General features: G+C 42.5%; 1 protein-coding gene across 3 annotated transcripts in view; it reads left to right on the top strand.

Moving 5' to 3' along the window:
• Nucleotides 1-15,243, top strand: part of BEND5 (BEN domain containing 5) — a 906,797-nt gene that overhangs the window by 571,517 nt on the left and 320,037 nt on the right. For all 3 annotated transcript variants that reach the window (XM_072649372.1, XM_072649371.1, XM_072649373.1), the window contains exon 5: nt 403-619. In XM_072649372.1, the coding sequence (XP_072505473.1) occupies nt 403-619 (217 nt within the window). The remainder of the gene's footprint in view (nt 1-402; nt 620-15,243) is intronic.

Here is a 15,243-nt window from a genome sequence, read left to right as displayed (position 1 = left end):
TGTTGAATAGTCCCTGGGCTGGAATCCACTGTGTCTCAGTCCCTCCCTCCGACATTATGGACTCTGTGTTCTCAGGTCCTTCCACCTCTGGCATTCCCTGTTTTCTATTCTAAAGCTCTTCCTGGTTCTGACCTTTACTGTTGTGTGTTGTGAAGGGCTTCCCTGCTCTGGCCCTCTGTGTTCTCTCTTCCAAGGTCTGTTCCAGCTCCACATTTCATGCCCTGGGGCCCCTCCATCTCTAATATCCTATAGCCTTGCTGTGCTCTAATGAGCTGTGCTTCCATCGTTTTCTGGCTGCTCTGTGAATGGTTTTCTGAGCCCGGGCATCCAGCCTCATTTTCCTCACTGCTCATCCTGAACAAGAGTTGGACGTTCTCATATTTCTTGCTTTGTTCCTTTCAGGCAACGATTGCCACCAAAAAATGTGTACTATTACCGCTGCCCAGACCATCGCAAAAACTACGTGATGTCCTTTGCTTTCTGCTTTGACCGGGAAGATGACATTTATCACTTTGCCTACTGCTACCCATACACGTACACACGATTCCAACACTATCTCGACAGCCTGCAGAAAAGAAACATGGACTACTTCTTCCGGGAGCCCCTGGGACTGAGTGTGGTGAGTCCTATGTGTTTTCTCCTGTTACCTCAATCAGGGAGGCAGGGAAGTAGGACTGTAAGGGTAGGAAGGCAGCAGTCATTGCCAACATCCTTGAGAAGGTCACTGGCCTCTCTTCCACTCCGAGGTGGCCTGCAGATTGCAAAGAGAAGCAGAGGGACCATGAACCTTTGTGTGGGTGTTTGTTGTAGAATAATCTATTTTACTGAAGTTACAGTGATGGTTGAGAGAGAGACAGAGAACTAAGTGATATTTCAGTTGATCTAAATACTGTGGTTTGGAGTTTGGGGTGAGGTTTTGTGGAGAGGTCTTCTTACTTGGGTAGCTTTTTCTAATTTGATCAAATTCCCTTTTGCTGTGTATATCTGGGGAGTGTCTTGTCCATCAGACTGTGCTTTGTGCTACCTGAGGTCTTAGGTACAGAGAATACTTGAGGTCTGAGCATTGATGATTACATATCAAGGTCAGTGACAGCAGGGTCCCTTGCAACATTTTCTGTGCTCTTAATTATTCTTATGGGTATTCCTGTGGGACCCTGATATTGTCAATGCATGTGTAGGATTACTTGTGGACATCAGTCTTGAAATTCCTATACTTTGGTGTCTCAACTCATGACAAGGGACCTAAGTGGTCATGTTGTTAAATGTGAATGATGGCATGAGAAATAATTTATTGTGAAAGAGCAGTGTAGACAGCTGCTGGTTTGCAGAACAGGCTTATATATCTTTCCAATAAACAACATCATCCAGGCTGTTTATGGCAGTTTTCTTACCCTGGTGACCCTCATTCACAGAAGGAGGCAGGATTTCGAGCTATGCCTTCATGTGTTTCTAGCCAGACCAGTCTGGAGCTGCTTTCCATCAAGACTCTTGCCCCCAGGACACGAACCTGGCTCCACCCCTGGGCGCCGAACTTGCTGGGCATCCTCTCTCTTCCTGGGACGCAGATGAAGAGGTCTGTCTCCCTTGGACCAATGGCAGAAACACACTCTAGAAAAAGAGGGAGGCACATATATGTGCTCGTACGTGAGGTAGAAACAGAGAAAACAAGAGGCAGAACCTATGAGCTCTCCCACAAGGGCAGAGTGCCATTACTATCTGAGAGAGAGACAGAGACAGAGAGACAGAGAACACCAGACAAAGGTAGGGTCTATGAGAGCACACACAAAGATAGAGTTCCATTAATATTGGAGACAGAGATAGAGATAGAGAGACAGACAGAGAGAGAGATAGACAGAGAGAACAAGACAAAGGTAGGGTCTGTGAGAGCACATGCAAAGATAGAGTTCCATTAATATTGGAGACAGATAGAGATAGAGAGACAGATAGAGAGAGATAGAGAGCACAAGACAAAGGTAGGCTCTATGAAAGCACATGCAAAGACAGAGTTCCATTAATTTATTCAATGGTCCCATGCCCTATACACCCAGAGATATTGCTCAGGATAAGTAACTCCTATGCATGTAGGAGTCTGGGAATAATCAGAAGCCCCAGTAGAGGGGTTTCTATCCTGCTGGTTTATATGGAGATCATCTTGCTGCTTCCAAAGAAGCTGATCCAAAGCCTTGGCCCCAGTGGGTGCACTAAAGGGTTGTTTATTGACTTGGCCTTTTCTATCCTAGTGCTCCGACAGGTCAGTCAGGACTGCCTCCAAGAGCATCATCTCTGCTCATTCAGTCATGGATCACCTTCCCAAGGCGTAGGTTGGACCATGCTACTCCCCTGAGCATAATATTTTTTTAATGAGAGAAATTAGAATATTTATTGCTTAAATTACAACTATAATAAACCCACTGATATTTATGTTATGCTTAAGTTTTGTGAACCACTTCATGTGCATCATGTTATTTGCTTCTCAGAACAATTTAAACACTTGTTCATTTTCTAGATATTTCCAATGTCTTTGGAACTTCTGTTCTTTGACCTGCGTGTAATAGTTCCCATATTAATGAACTGAATTGATTGAATTCTTGACTATAAATTGCATGTCATCCAGGCTATATTTCTATTTTTTTCTCTATGGAAGACCCTCATTGTAGCGTGGCGGTCACCCTGGGTTCTTGAAGGTTGTGTTACTGGAGTTTTAAAAATTTAATTGCAGAAACTCTTGAAGACAGTTGCCAAGATGTAGGGGGGTTCTGGTGCCCATCTAAACAGTCAGATCCTGGAACATTGAGGTCTATTCATTCTAGACCCAATAAGTGACCAGTAGGTCATCCTGGGTGAACTTGTGGTTTCTTGAAACTTGCCATTTATACACAGTGAAACTCACTGTTAGTGTTTCTGTTAGAAAACATAAAAGCAACTTTCTTCCAAATTTGATTGCCACTTGTCAGTGGCTCCCCATCTTCCAGAGGTTAAAAGCAGATTCCCCTGCCTTTCCAGTCCTGTTTCATGGGACCCTCCTTCCTGACATGGACATCCCCCTGAACTTAGTCATTCATCTTCCATCTACATGCATCTTTTCTTCCACTCTCCAAGCCTTGAGGGTGCTTTCTCCCAATTTCTGTCATTTTTCTTGTTCTAGATCCCACAGGAATCCTTCCCTGAGGTCCCTTCTAGGAATCCATGAGCCTTTCAGGAGGATGAGTCTCCCAGCAGATTGTAAAAGAGGGATCAGAAGGGGGTGAGGATCGAGTCCTTATGGATGAAGTAGCCCAGAGCTTTTTGGGGCCAGAATGAGCTCTGAGACTAATCTTTTGGGAAGTATGGTCTCCCATCCCCATGATCCTGCAATGCACCCTCCTTAGGGATGAACAATTCTTACTTCCAAAGGAGCCAGAAAAGGCTGTGATTAGTTAATTCCCTTTCTAATTTGGAGGCACAATAATTACAAGATGAGAGGGTAAACAAGCAAACAGCCAGCTTGGGGTAGGGTGGGAAGGAGGCGGGGATGCAGGGGCTGGAACCAGACAGCTTCATGTCGCCAGCTGTGGAAATGAAGAAACGTGCTCATCCCTCTCCCAGTCAGAAGCAGTGCCCGCAAGCCCTTTGGGCATATTCTTTCCCCTGTCATCCTGGGTTCTCCATAGGTCACAGCCTTCCTTTTCAGTCTTGCTTTCCATTTCTCCTTTCCATACCCTCAAAGTCCAGCCAGACTGGGCAGGAGCTGCTCCCTCTTCTTGTCCTAGCATTTCCATCTGGCCTATATTTGTACAGACCTGCCTTTCAACTGCCCTTTTCACTATCTCTTAAAATCCTTTTCTTCCTTGAGACCTCAATCTGTACATGAATCCTCCTCCATGAATCTGTCCCTGATTCCTCCATCTCTCTCCCATTTAGAAGTGACTTTTGCTTCTTGAAATCTCTCTCCCCTTGGATTGACCCCTTTTTCTAAGGACACATCATATTCTGACATGTTACTTGTGTTACAATTATCTAATAATTAAAACCCGTTTGGCTGAGAGTATTGGGGTACCATGCCCTGTCCCTGTCTAATAAAAGGCCTTCTTTAGATCCATGCACAGGGTAACCAGGATCAGTCCTGAGGAAGCCTAACAACCTCAGCAAAGGGTCAGGGTCTTTTCCTTATACTCTCTATTCCCCCACCTCACCATTCCAGTGAAGCCTTACCTATAGCTTAAATTCACTTCATTCTTTGGTTCTTCTCAAAGCAGGAAATAGAAAGGTATTCCTGTACTTAATGTATAGTAGGAATCAGATATGGGACAGCTATTTATTTCCTTTTGTTAAAAGTTGTATTGTCTTTTGTTTTTTACGTTTACAAACATTTACTCTTATAACAAAATGAAGCAGTTAGTAAAATTAATTATGCAGTGACCTCATCTGAAAATGCATACAGAATTTCAAACTTGTATGACCCCTCCCCACTTCTCTATTTTTTTTTGTTAATGATTTGTTTTCAGTTTTCAACCATCACTTCTTTCCTTCCCATGATGTCATGAAATCTTATATGAGTTCTACATATACATTCTTATTAACACATTATCATATTAGTCATGTTGCATAGAAGAATTAAAAGAAATAAGAGAAGCCATGAGAAAAACCAAAACAAAACAATACAGTTGGGTTCTTTCTTATGTGCTTATTCACTTTTAGAAAGCTACTATGGGCATAGAGAAGGTCTGGGTTCATATTCAGAGGAAGAAAGTGAAATAAAAAAGGCACTCTTACCTCTAAGAGGAACATCAAATGGTCACAAGCCCGAAAAGACTTCTTGGAAGAACTTAAAAAGGACTTGAAAAACCAAATAAAAGAGATAAAGGAAAAATTAAGAAAAAAATAACATCAATCCAAGAAAATCTTGAAATTTTTGAAGAGAGGCAACCAACTGGAAAAAGAGATCCAAAAACTTAAGAAAGAAAATACTCCTTGAAAATTAGAATTGGCCAAGGGGAACCAAGAAATAACAAAACAAAATCCAAAATATGAAAAAATAGAGGAGGATGTGAAACATCTCATTAGAAAAACAACTAATCCGAGTACAGATCAAGGAGAGACAATATAAGAAACATTGGACATCTAAAAGTCATTATCAAAAAAAGAATCTTGATACAATACTATACGAAATTATTAAGACAAATTGTCCTGAAGTTCTAGAATGGGAGATTAAAGTAGAAATAGAAAAAAAATTTACTGATTCCCACCCAAAAGAGGTCCCAGGATGAAAACTTGTAGGTATGTCATAGTCGAATTCCAAATCTCCCAAATCAAGGAGAAAATATCACAAGCAATAAGGAAAAAAAAATTTAAATGCTGCAGAGCCAAAATCAAGATTACACAAGAAATAGCAGTCTGCACGCCAAAAGGCCATAGGTCTTGGAACATTGCATTTCAAAGGGCAAAAGAGCTTGCATCTTGAATGAAAAAAACATAGTTAATGAACTGAAAGACATTTAGGTATTTGTGATAAAAAAAAAATAACAACAGAACTTGATGTAGAATTTGACATATAAGATCCAGGAGAAATATATGGTAAACATTAAAGACCAATTATAAGGGACTCAATAAGGTGAAACTGTTTGTTTCTTATATGTGTAAACATCTGTACTTTAAGAATGTTATCATTACTTGGGTAGTTTGAAAGAAAGGTTGGGGCTAAGCTGAGTATGGGTGATTCTTTTTTTTTTCTGACACTTTTGGGGATTTTTCTTTTTTTGTTTATTTATTTTTAGTTTTAAACATTCACTTCCACAAAATTTTGAGTTCCAAATTTTTCCCCATCTCTCTCCTCCCCCTACCCCAAAACACCATGCATTCTGATCACCCCTGACCCCAATCTGCCCTCCCTTCTATCACATCCCTCACTTTCCTTATCCCTATCTTCTCTCATTTCTTGTAAGGCAAGATAGATTTCTATATCACATTGCTGGTATTTCTTACTTCCTAGTTGCATGTAAAAACAGTTTTTAACATTCCTTCCTAAAACTTTGAGTTCCAACTTCTCTCCCTTCCTCCCTCCCCACCCATCCCCACTGAGAAGGTAAGGAATATATAGGCTATATATGTGTAGTTTTGCTAAAGATTTCCATAAGTGTCATGTTGTGTAAGACTAACTATATTTCCCTCCATCTGATCCTGCCCCCCATTTATTCTATTCTCTCTTTTGACCTTGTCTGTCCCCAGAAGTGTTTGCTTCTAATTACTCCCTCCTCCCATTTGCCCTCCCTTTTGTCATCGCCCAACCCCATTTGTCCTCTTCTCCCCTACTTTCCTGTAGTGTAAGATAGATTTTCATACCAAATTGAGTGTTTGTATTATTCCCTCCTTAAGCCAAATGTGAGGAGAGTAAGCTTCACTTTTTCCCATCTCATCTCACCCCTTTCCCCCTCCACTGAAAAAGCTTTATCTTTCCTCTTTTATGAGAGATAATTTGCATTCCACTTCTCCATTTCTCTTCCCAATATATTCCTCTCTCATCCCTTAATTTTATTTTTTTAGATATCATCCCTTCCTATTCAATTCATCCTGTGCCCTCTGTCTATATGCGTATGTGTGTGTGTGTATAATCCTTCCAACTACCCAAATACTGAGAAAAGTTTCCAGAGTTACAAATATTATCTTCTCATGTAGGAATGTAAACAGTTCAAATTTAGTAAGTCCCTTATGATTTCTCTTTCCTGTTTACCTTTTAATGCTTCTCTTGATTCTTGGGTTTGAAAGTCAGATTTTCTATTCAGTTCTGATCTTTTTATCAAGAATGCTTGAAAGTCCTCTATTTCATTGCATGACCATTTTCCCACTGAAGTATTATACTCAGTTTTGCTGGGTATGTGACCCTGGTTTTAATCTTAGTTCCTCTGACTTCTGGAATATCATATTCAAAGACTCTCAATCCCTACTGTAGAAGCTGTTAGATCCTGTGTCATCCTGATTGTATCTCCCTAATACTTGAATTGTTTCCTTTAACTGCTTGTAGTATTTTCTCCTTGACCTGGGAACTCGGCTACAATATTCTTAGGAGTTTCTCTTTTTGGATCTCTTTCAGGAGTTGATCAGTGGATTCTTTCAATATTTATTTTACCCTCTGGTTCTAGAATATCAGGACAGTTTTCCCTGAAAATTTCATGAAAGGTGATGTCTAGGCTCTTTTATTTGATCATAGCTCTCAGGTAATCCCATAATTTTTAAATTGTCTCTCCTGGATCTATCCCCCAGGTCAGTTGCTCCTCCAGTGAGATATTCCACATTATCCTCCATCCTGTCATTCCTCTGGTTTTGCTCCACAGTTTCTTGCTTCTCATAAAGTCATTAGCTTCTATCAGCTCCATTTTCATTTTTAAAGAACTATTTTCTTCAGCAAACTTTTAAACTTCCATTTCCATTTGGCTAATTCTGCTTTTTAAAGTATTCTTTTCTTCATTGGCTTTTTGGACCTCTTTTGCCAATTGAGTTAGCCTATTTTTAAAGGTGTTATTTTCTTCAGCATTTTTGGGGTCTCTTTTAGCAAGCTATTGACTCACTTTTCATGGTTTTCTTGCATCTCTCTCATTTATTTTCCCAGTTTTTCTTCCACCTCTCTTACTTGATTTTCAAAGTCCTTTTTGAACTTTTCCATGGCCTGAGACCATTACATATTTATTTTGGAGGTTTTGGATGCAGAAGTCTTAACTTTTAGGTCTTCCTCTGATGGTATGCATTGTTCTTCCTCATCTAAAAGGATGGAAGAAAATACCTGTTCACCAAGACAGTAACCTTCTAGAATCTTATTTTTTTCCCCTTTATTGGGCATTTTCCCAGCCTGTTACTTGACTTTTGAGTCCTTTTCAAGAGCAGTGTATACTCTTGGAACCTATAAGTTCTCATTTCCTCCAAGGTGGTACAATCAAGGGAGAGGAGTTTATTCCTCTCCTGGCCTGTGCTCTAGTCTGGGAGCTACCGCAAACTTTTCTGCCCAGAATCTGCAAGTAGAATTACCTCTTCAAAGCCTCCACCAGCTCCCCCATGCCAGCCAGCACTCCTCACCCCAGGGCCACCACTCAGGGCTGAGATCCAGATCAGCAGCTCAATTCCCCCAGGGTATTTAAGCCAAGGGCTCCAAAACTGGATGCTGTCACTCCAGTTGCTGCCACTGGTGGGGCCAGACCTTGTTCCCTTCTCCCCCAGGTGAAAGAGCTTTCTCACTGACCTTTGAAGCTGTCTTTGATGTTTGTGGGTTGAGTAGTCTGGGAACTGCAACTGTTCCCTGGAATTCTGTGCCCCAGCCTGCTCTGGTCCTGTCTGTGCTGCACCATGTTGTGTGGCTGAGATCAGGCTGTGCTCTGCTCCACGTCCAGTGCAATAGACCTTTCCTGTCAGTCTTCCATGCTGCTAAAGGCTGGAAATCTCTTTCACTCTGTCATTTTGTGTCTTCTGCTGCTCTAAAATTTGCTTGGAGTAATTTTTTACAGGTATTTTATGGGCTATGGGGGAGGGACAGCTTCTACACAATAGTCCTTTTACTCTGCCATCTTGGCTCCAACCCCCACTTCTTTTTTTCTTAAAAATTAGCCAAATTTCATTTTGTCTCCCCCTCTCCCATTTGGGAAAAAGAAAGAAAAACAAATTTCTTGAAATAAATATTTATCATCAAACAAAACAAATATTCTTAGTGACTCCATATAAATATACACATATGTCTCATTCCGCCCCTAAGTCTATCACCTTTCTGTCATGTTTCGTCATCAGTCGCTGTAATCATGACTGGTCATTGTATAGATCATAGTTCTTAAAGCTTTCAAAGTTATTTATTTTTACAGGGTTGTTGTTATTGTATAAATTGTTTTCCTAATTCTGCTCATTTCATTTTTTATCAGTTTATAAGTCCTTAAAATTGTTCATTTTTATAGTATTAATGTTGAGCATAAATTGGTTCTCTGGTTCTGCTCATTTCACTCTTTTATCAATTCATACATATCTTACCATGTCTCTTTGAACTCACCTATTTCTTGCTTTTCCCCCCAGCAAAATAGTATGCCATCACACTTACATATGAGAACTTATTACATCATTCTTTAATTGTTGAATATCCTCTTAGTTTCCAGTTTTTTGTCACAAGAATAGCTGCTATAATTTTTTTTATGTAACATACCTTTTATTTGTTCATTGATCTCTTTTGGGTTTAAGCCTAGCAGTGGTATAGTTGGGTCAAAGGATATACACTGTTTAATGGATTTTTTTTTTTTATAGTTCCACATTTCTTTCCAGAATTAACCATTGACAGGTCCACCCAAAATGCATCAATGTGCATGCCATCCTACAACCCTTCTAATATTATCATTTTCCTTTTTTATTTGTGAAATGAGGATAATAACAGCACCTACTTCTCAGGGTTATTGAGAGGATCAAATTCAATAGTATTTGTAAAGATCTAGCGTAGTGCTTGGGCGTGGAAGGAGAGATCTTGGATTCATCCTCTGCCTCCTCTGCTAATGGCGTCTGGGCCTGGCCCATCTGTTACCCTCCTCTGAAAGCTGAGAGCATCTCCACTGATCTGGGAACCACAGCATGATTACAAGAAATAATGCTAATACCCCCTTTTGGCTGAGTTTTAAATTGAGTAATTGTTGGAAGGTACTAATCAGCCTGCTCTATCTGTAAACTGGGCCCCAGGAACGTTTGGTGGAACGCTATCTGTTCTAAGCTTCATGCAGCACGGCCCCTCTGCCTCCCATCTTGGATGCCTTTGACTCTGCTCTGATGTACCACTTCTTGAAACACAGTGCTCTTGGAACTGTTTGCCTTCTTCTCCCTACAGAGAACCAAGATTAACTGGAGATGCACGTATCCTCAATCCCCAGGAGGCAGCCAGGCTTGCAGAAGACACTCACCAGGCAGTGAGTTCTGCTGGAGCAAGCCTGCCTCCTTGGAGCCAAGAGCCTAGAAGGCCTGGTGAGGACCAATTTCATGCTGACCCCCTGTTGAACAAGAAGGCCTGAGATGTGAAGGATCTGTGTGAGGCTAGGAGGAAGGGTGATGATGCACCTGATGGAACCAAATGCTGTGGGCTGCCCCAGTTGTATGTGATAAGCTATCTACAAGGTTGATGGTTTACCTGCCATCCTTGGTTTACTCAAAAACTCTGCATCTGGGCATGAGTATGCTCAGGTCTCAAAATCACAGAATCAGCAGATGTCAGAGATGGATGAGAACTTAGAAGACAGAACGTTAGAACACAGAGTGCCAAAAACGTTAGAAATCTTAGAGGATAAAGGATGTCAGAACAGAATGGGACTATAGGGCATGAAATGTAGGAGCCAGAAAGGACCTTAGAACTTGGAACTTGGGATGTCAGCCATGAGAAACCCCTAGAACATAGGCCACAGTGTCAGAGATGGAAGAGATTAAACATCCCTGTAATATTGAGACTTTAGACCATAGACTATCAGCTGGGAGGGACTTTAGAACATGGAACATGGGAAGTCAGTCATGGAATGGTCCAAAGAATTTAACATATAAAATGTCCTAACTGCAAGGACTTTAGAATAGTAATTGTTGAAACAGAAAACGTAGAGTTTTGGAACAGAATATTTGATCTGGAAAGTATGGATGAAATCATTTCCATCTTATTTTATAAAGAAGGAAACTGAGGCTCCAAGAGAGGAGGGGAGAGAGGAGAATATCCCCAACATCTTCCACATCCCTGCCTTCTCTATCCTGAGATTTTAGGAATGAGATTCAGCATCCTGCCAGCCCGATCCTCCCATAAACCCTCAGGGGAGGGAAAAGGGAGATTGTCCTCCCACTGTGCTGGGACTCTTTCTTTGGAAGGGATTGCTGCTGGGAGGCCAGAGAATTAGGGACAGCTGGTCCAGGCCCTCAGTGGGGAGAGAGGGAGGAGAGTGGGTGTGGGCCCCTCCTCAAAAAGAAGGCAAAAACGCTGCATCTGAATTTAGGAAACTGAAGACCATTCCTGGCCCTGCCAGGCTTCCTGTGTCATTGGGAAGAAGTCATGTCCTCTCTCTGGGCCTCAGTTTCCTTCTTTGAACTGAAGAAGTTTGACACAATGACCCCCAGGATCCCTTCCAGGTTTGACATTCTTTAGGTCTGAGGGTTCTCAGCTGTTGAGGATATGGGTGTCTCCCAGACGGGGTATGAAACCTGAGCTTTCTCCTCAGTCCCAGAACGGGAGACCCCCCCAGCCATACTTCAGGGTGACAATGATTCAGATAGTGTGAGTCCTCCCTCTGTGCCCTAGGAAGGTCCTTGTGAGTTGCCATGGTGAAAACAAAGCCATCACCCCCTTTTACCCAACTTCTGCTGACTGCCTCTTTATTCTTTGCTGGGCCAGTGGTCAGGCTTCAGACCTATTTGATGTCCCTGGACCAAATGCAAAGCCTTCCCAGGTTGCTTGGTCCTGTTTCTATCCAAAATCCATGCTGGCCACTCATGCGGACCCCCCAGAGCATGCACAGAATGCTCCAGCTGGAGTTGTCCATCGATGATTCAGAAAAGTTGGAGCCATTTTCAATTCTAACTCAACCTCCCTGATCTTGGAGGGCTGTCCTTGCTGGGTTGGACTGATGCTGAGCCTTGTGCTGAAGGGGGTAGTCATTAAACTTATCCTACAGAGGAATTCCTCTTCAGTTTCAGTCAGACCAAAGGAGGTGACTGGAGCTAAGCCTTGAAGGAAGGTGAAGCTTCTGGGAAGAGTGATGAGGATAAATGGTCTCTCAGGAATGGAGGGGCAGAAGGGGGAATTGCCTGTGGGGACACATTGAAGCAGGAAATCTCACATTGAGTTGGGTAAACAGGCCCCTAGTTTGTCTGGCATGTAGAGACTGTGCATGGGGAATGATGTGACTGTAGACAGAAGGGAGGGGTATAATTGGGAGTCAGGTTGTGGACGGGCTTCAGGGTCAGGAGGAGGACTCTATGTCTTACCCTGGAGCCAGTAGGGAGTCTCTGGAGGTCTTTGAGCAGTGGTGTACGATGGTTGGACAGGTGTCTTTGGCAGATCTCTTGGGCAGTGGAGGAGAGGGGTATGTGCCTGTAGGCTGGGAGGAGTCCAGGAGAGAGGGGATAAGGACCTGGGTCATGGCTTCCTGAGGAGAGGTAAGGGGTTGGGTGTGAGAGCCTTTGTAGCTGTGGAATCGACAGAACTTGGCAATTAATTGAACAAGGAAGGGGACAAATGAGAGTCAAAGTAGAAGAGGGAGAGTATTTTCCAAAAACAGAGAGCCCCAGATTTGACATCAGAGACCCAGAGACCTCTCCAGCTCAGGCCTTGCATCCCTGCCCTTCCCTGGACCAGAGGTCAGGCCAGATTATCTCTAAGTCTCTTCCAGCCCTGGCTCTGTTCCTATGAATGAATAGACTCATTCTGTTCTGCCCCCAAAAGAAGACCACTTGACAGCAATGCTTTTGGGCTCAGGCATGGTCCCACTGAGATCCTTGAGCCTTTCTCTCCTCCCTTTCCTCAGTTTCCAGTCCATTCTCCATGGGGCCAAGGCTCTAGAATTTGCCCAGGATCATGCAGGGGAGAAGCAGCAGAGTGAGGATTTGAACCCAGCTCCTCTCACTCCAAAGTCAGGCTTTTTTCTACCATACTATGCTGCCTCTCTGCCCTACGGCTGAGAAGGTCAGGACAGAGGATGACTCTTCCCTTCCCCAAGCCCATGAGCTGCTATTGACTCAAACTTGGCCATCTTGCCACTTTTTGTCAGGATCCCCCAAAAATCTCCCTCCTCTACCCAGATCCTGGGCTGAGACTCCTTCTTTGCCCCCAAGCTTAAAGCATAAACAGGAGAGCAGCGACCATCATTGTTTTCTGAATTCTTTATCTTGGACACGCCTTTCATCAGCTGGTCTTTGCAGCTTATTTACTGCAGTTTGAGTTGAAAAGGGTGATTATTTCCTGAAAACAGAATGGAGACATTTTCTTCCCCAGATTTTATGTTGTAGAAAGTTCTGTTGCGGTCGTATTTTCAGCATTAAATTGGATTATAATAAGATATTAATATTCACTGCAGCCATTTTATTTCAGCCTTTTTCTTCCATTCAATAACATTCATGCATATTTAAAAGTTTCAGAACTTTGTCTAACTAGGTCGGCTTGATGTGGTGCTACTGTACTGGAAAAAAGGCAAATGGCTGGAAATGTGAACAGGAGAGCTCCAGACCATGACTCCATTTTCTAGGAAACCCTGAGAGATGAAAGCCTGGAAATGAGGCCTAGAGCTTTTGGGGGCCTTAGAACATAGAAAGTTCCTGGAATATAGAATATCTGAGGCAAAAGGACCTGGAGAACACAAGATGGAATTTCAGAGCTGGGAGGGAATTTAGAGAATTTCAGAGCTGACAGAAACCTTGGAACAGACTGGAAATGTTCAGGGCTGGGAGGGCTCTTAGAACACAGACCAGGCAGAGGGAGAAAGCTTGGAACATACTGTGCAAGGCCCTCAGAACCCTGAATATTAGAGCTAGGGGAGACCTTAAGATAGTCCATCAATCATTAAGTTTTTACAAATCACCTATGGACTCTACATGAGTTGGGGACACTTAAAGAAAAAGCAAAGTAGACTCTGTGTTCAAGAGCCAGATATTCTATTTAGAGAAAAAAAAAAAACATGCGCACATAGAAATGAATTAAAAATATATAATATATTGAATAAAAATTGAATAAAATAATATATAATACAAAGCAAATACATTTGCTTTGTGGAGGAGGGAGCACTAGTAATTGAGGGGAAAGGCTTCTGTAGGAAGGGGACCTGGAGCTGGAGTCTGACAGAAGCTGGGAAGGGACTCCAAGAGGTAGAAGTAAAGAAGGGTGTGTCCCAGGCACAACAAAAGGAGATGACAGGATCTTAGGTTTGAACCCTGACCAGACCTTAGAGGTCACTGAATCCAATCCTTTGGTTTTATTTTGCTTTCTTTTTCTTTACTTTATTATGCATTTATAGTCTGTGACTCCCATTGCCCCCCTTACCCCAGTGAACAACAACACAAAAATACAAAATACAAAACCCTCATCATAGTCCCACCACACAACTGCCCACGTTGGCCACATCCCACGGAGGCCGTGTGTCAGCGTCGTGGTTTGTTGCCCAGACTTCTGAAGGCTTTTCAGGTCGTGTTCTCCCTTACGTTGCCTCTGCCATGTGAACTGTCCTTGCTCTGCTCACTTGGCTCCGCATCTGTTTATAAAGGGCTTCTTGGCTTTCTCGGAACTGTCCGTTTCACCTCTTATGGCAAAGTAATTTCTCTTTACATTCATGTGATACAGGACACGACCTTCGTTTATGGTTTTTGTCTCCTAGTGAAAGGAGCTGCTACATATAACTTTACCTATATAATCTCTTCTCATATTTGGGGTACAGGCCCCAGAGTGATATTGCTAGGTCAAAAGGGGTATGTAGTTTAGTAACTTTGGGGACGTAGTTGGACATTCCTTGCTACACTGGCTGGACCAGTTCACAATTCTACCAAGGCAGTAGTGGGCTTTTTTTCCCCACAGCCCCTCCAATATTTGTTATTTTTCTTTTCTGCCATTTTACCTCTTAGTTTCATGGGTGTCAGGTAAAACCTCCAGTTGTTTCTGACTTTCTGGACTTTAACACTGTGCCCCTGTGGTCCTCTCAGCTAAAGGCAACTAGATAGTACAGCAGATAGGGTGTCAGAGTCAGGAAGATCTGAGTTCCAATCCAGCCTCAGATACTTTAGTAACTCTGTGACCCTGGGCAACTCACATCACTTCTTTGCCTCAGTTTCCTCAGCTGTAAAATAGGGATGATAACAGCACCTCCAAGGGTTGTTGTGAAGATCAAATGAAATAATATTTGCACACAGGCTTGGCACAGCGCCTGGCACATGATAGACATTCTTGATATTTCCCCATTTCTCATTCTGGAAGATCCGTCAGTGTTCCTTCTGCCATGAGCGAATTCCTCACAGAACCTCCATTTTGAAGTGCTTGGGTCAGCCATATGCCACACCTTTCTAAGGTCAATTCTCTGATCTTCTTCATCATGTTGTTTTCCCTCTACTACACCCAGTTAGAATGTGAATCCCTGGAGGTCAGGAGCTGTCTCTCTTTTTCCTTAGATCTGTATTCCCAGGACTTTGCACCGTGCATGAGAAGTGCTTTAAAAATGCTTGTGGCCTTGATGACTTTAATTTGCATTTCCCTAATGACTAGTAATTTAGGTTATTTTTAATGTGGTTTTTGATAACTTGTATTTATAC

This window comes from Notamacropus eugenii, chromosome 2, assembly GCF_028372415.1.
Source record: "Notamacropus eugenii isolate mMacEug1 chromosome 2, mMacEug1.pri_v2, whole genome shotgun sequence".
Taxonomy (NCBI): Eukaryota; Metazoa; Chordata; class Mammalia; order Diprotodontia; family Macropodidae; genus Notamacropus; species Notamacropus eugenii.
This window is presented reverse-complemented; position numbering and strand designations above follow the sequence as displayed.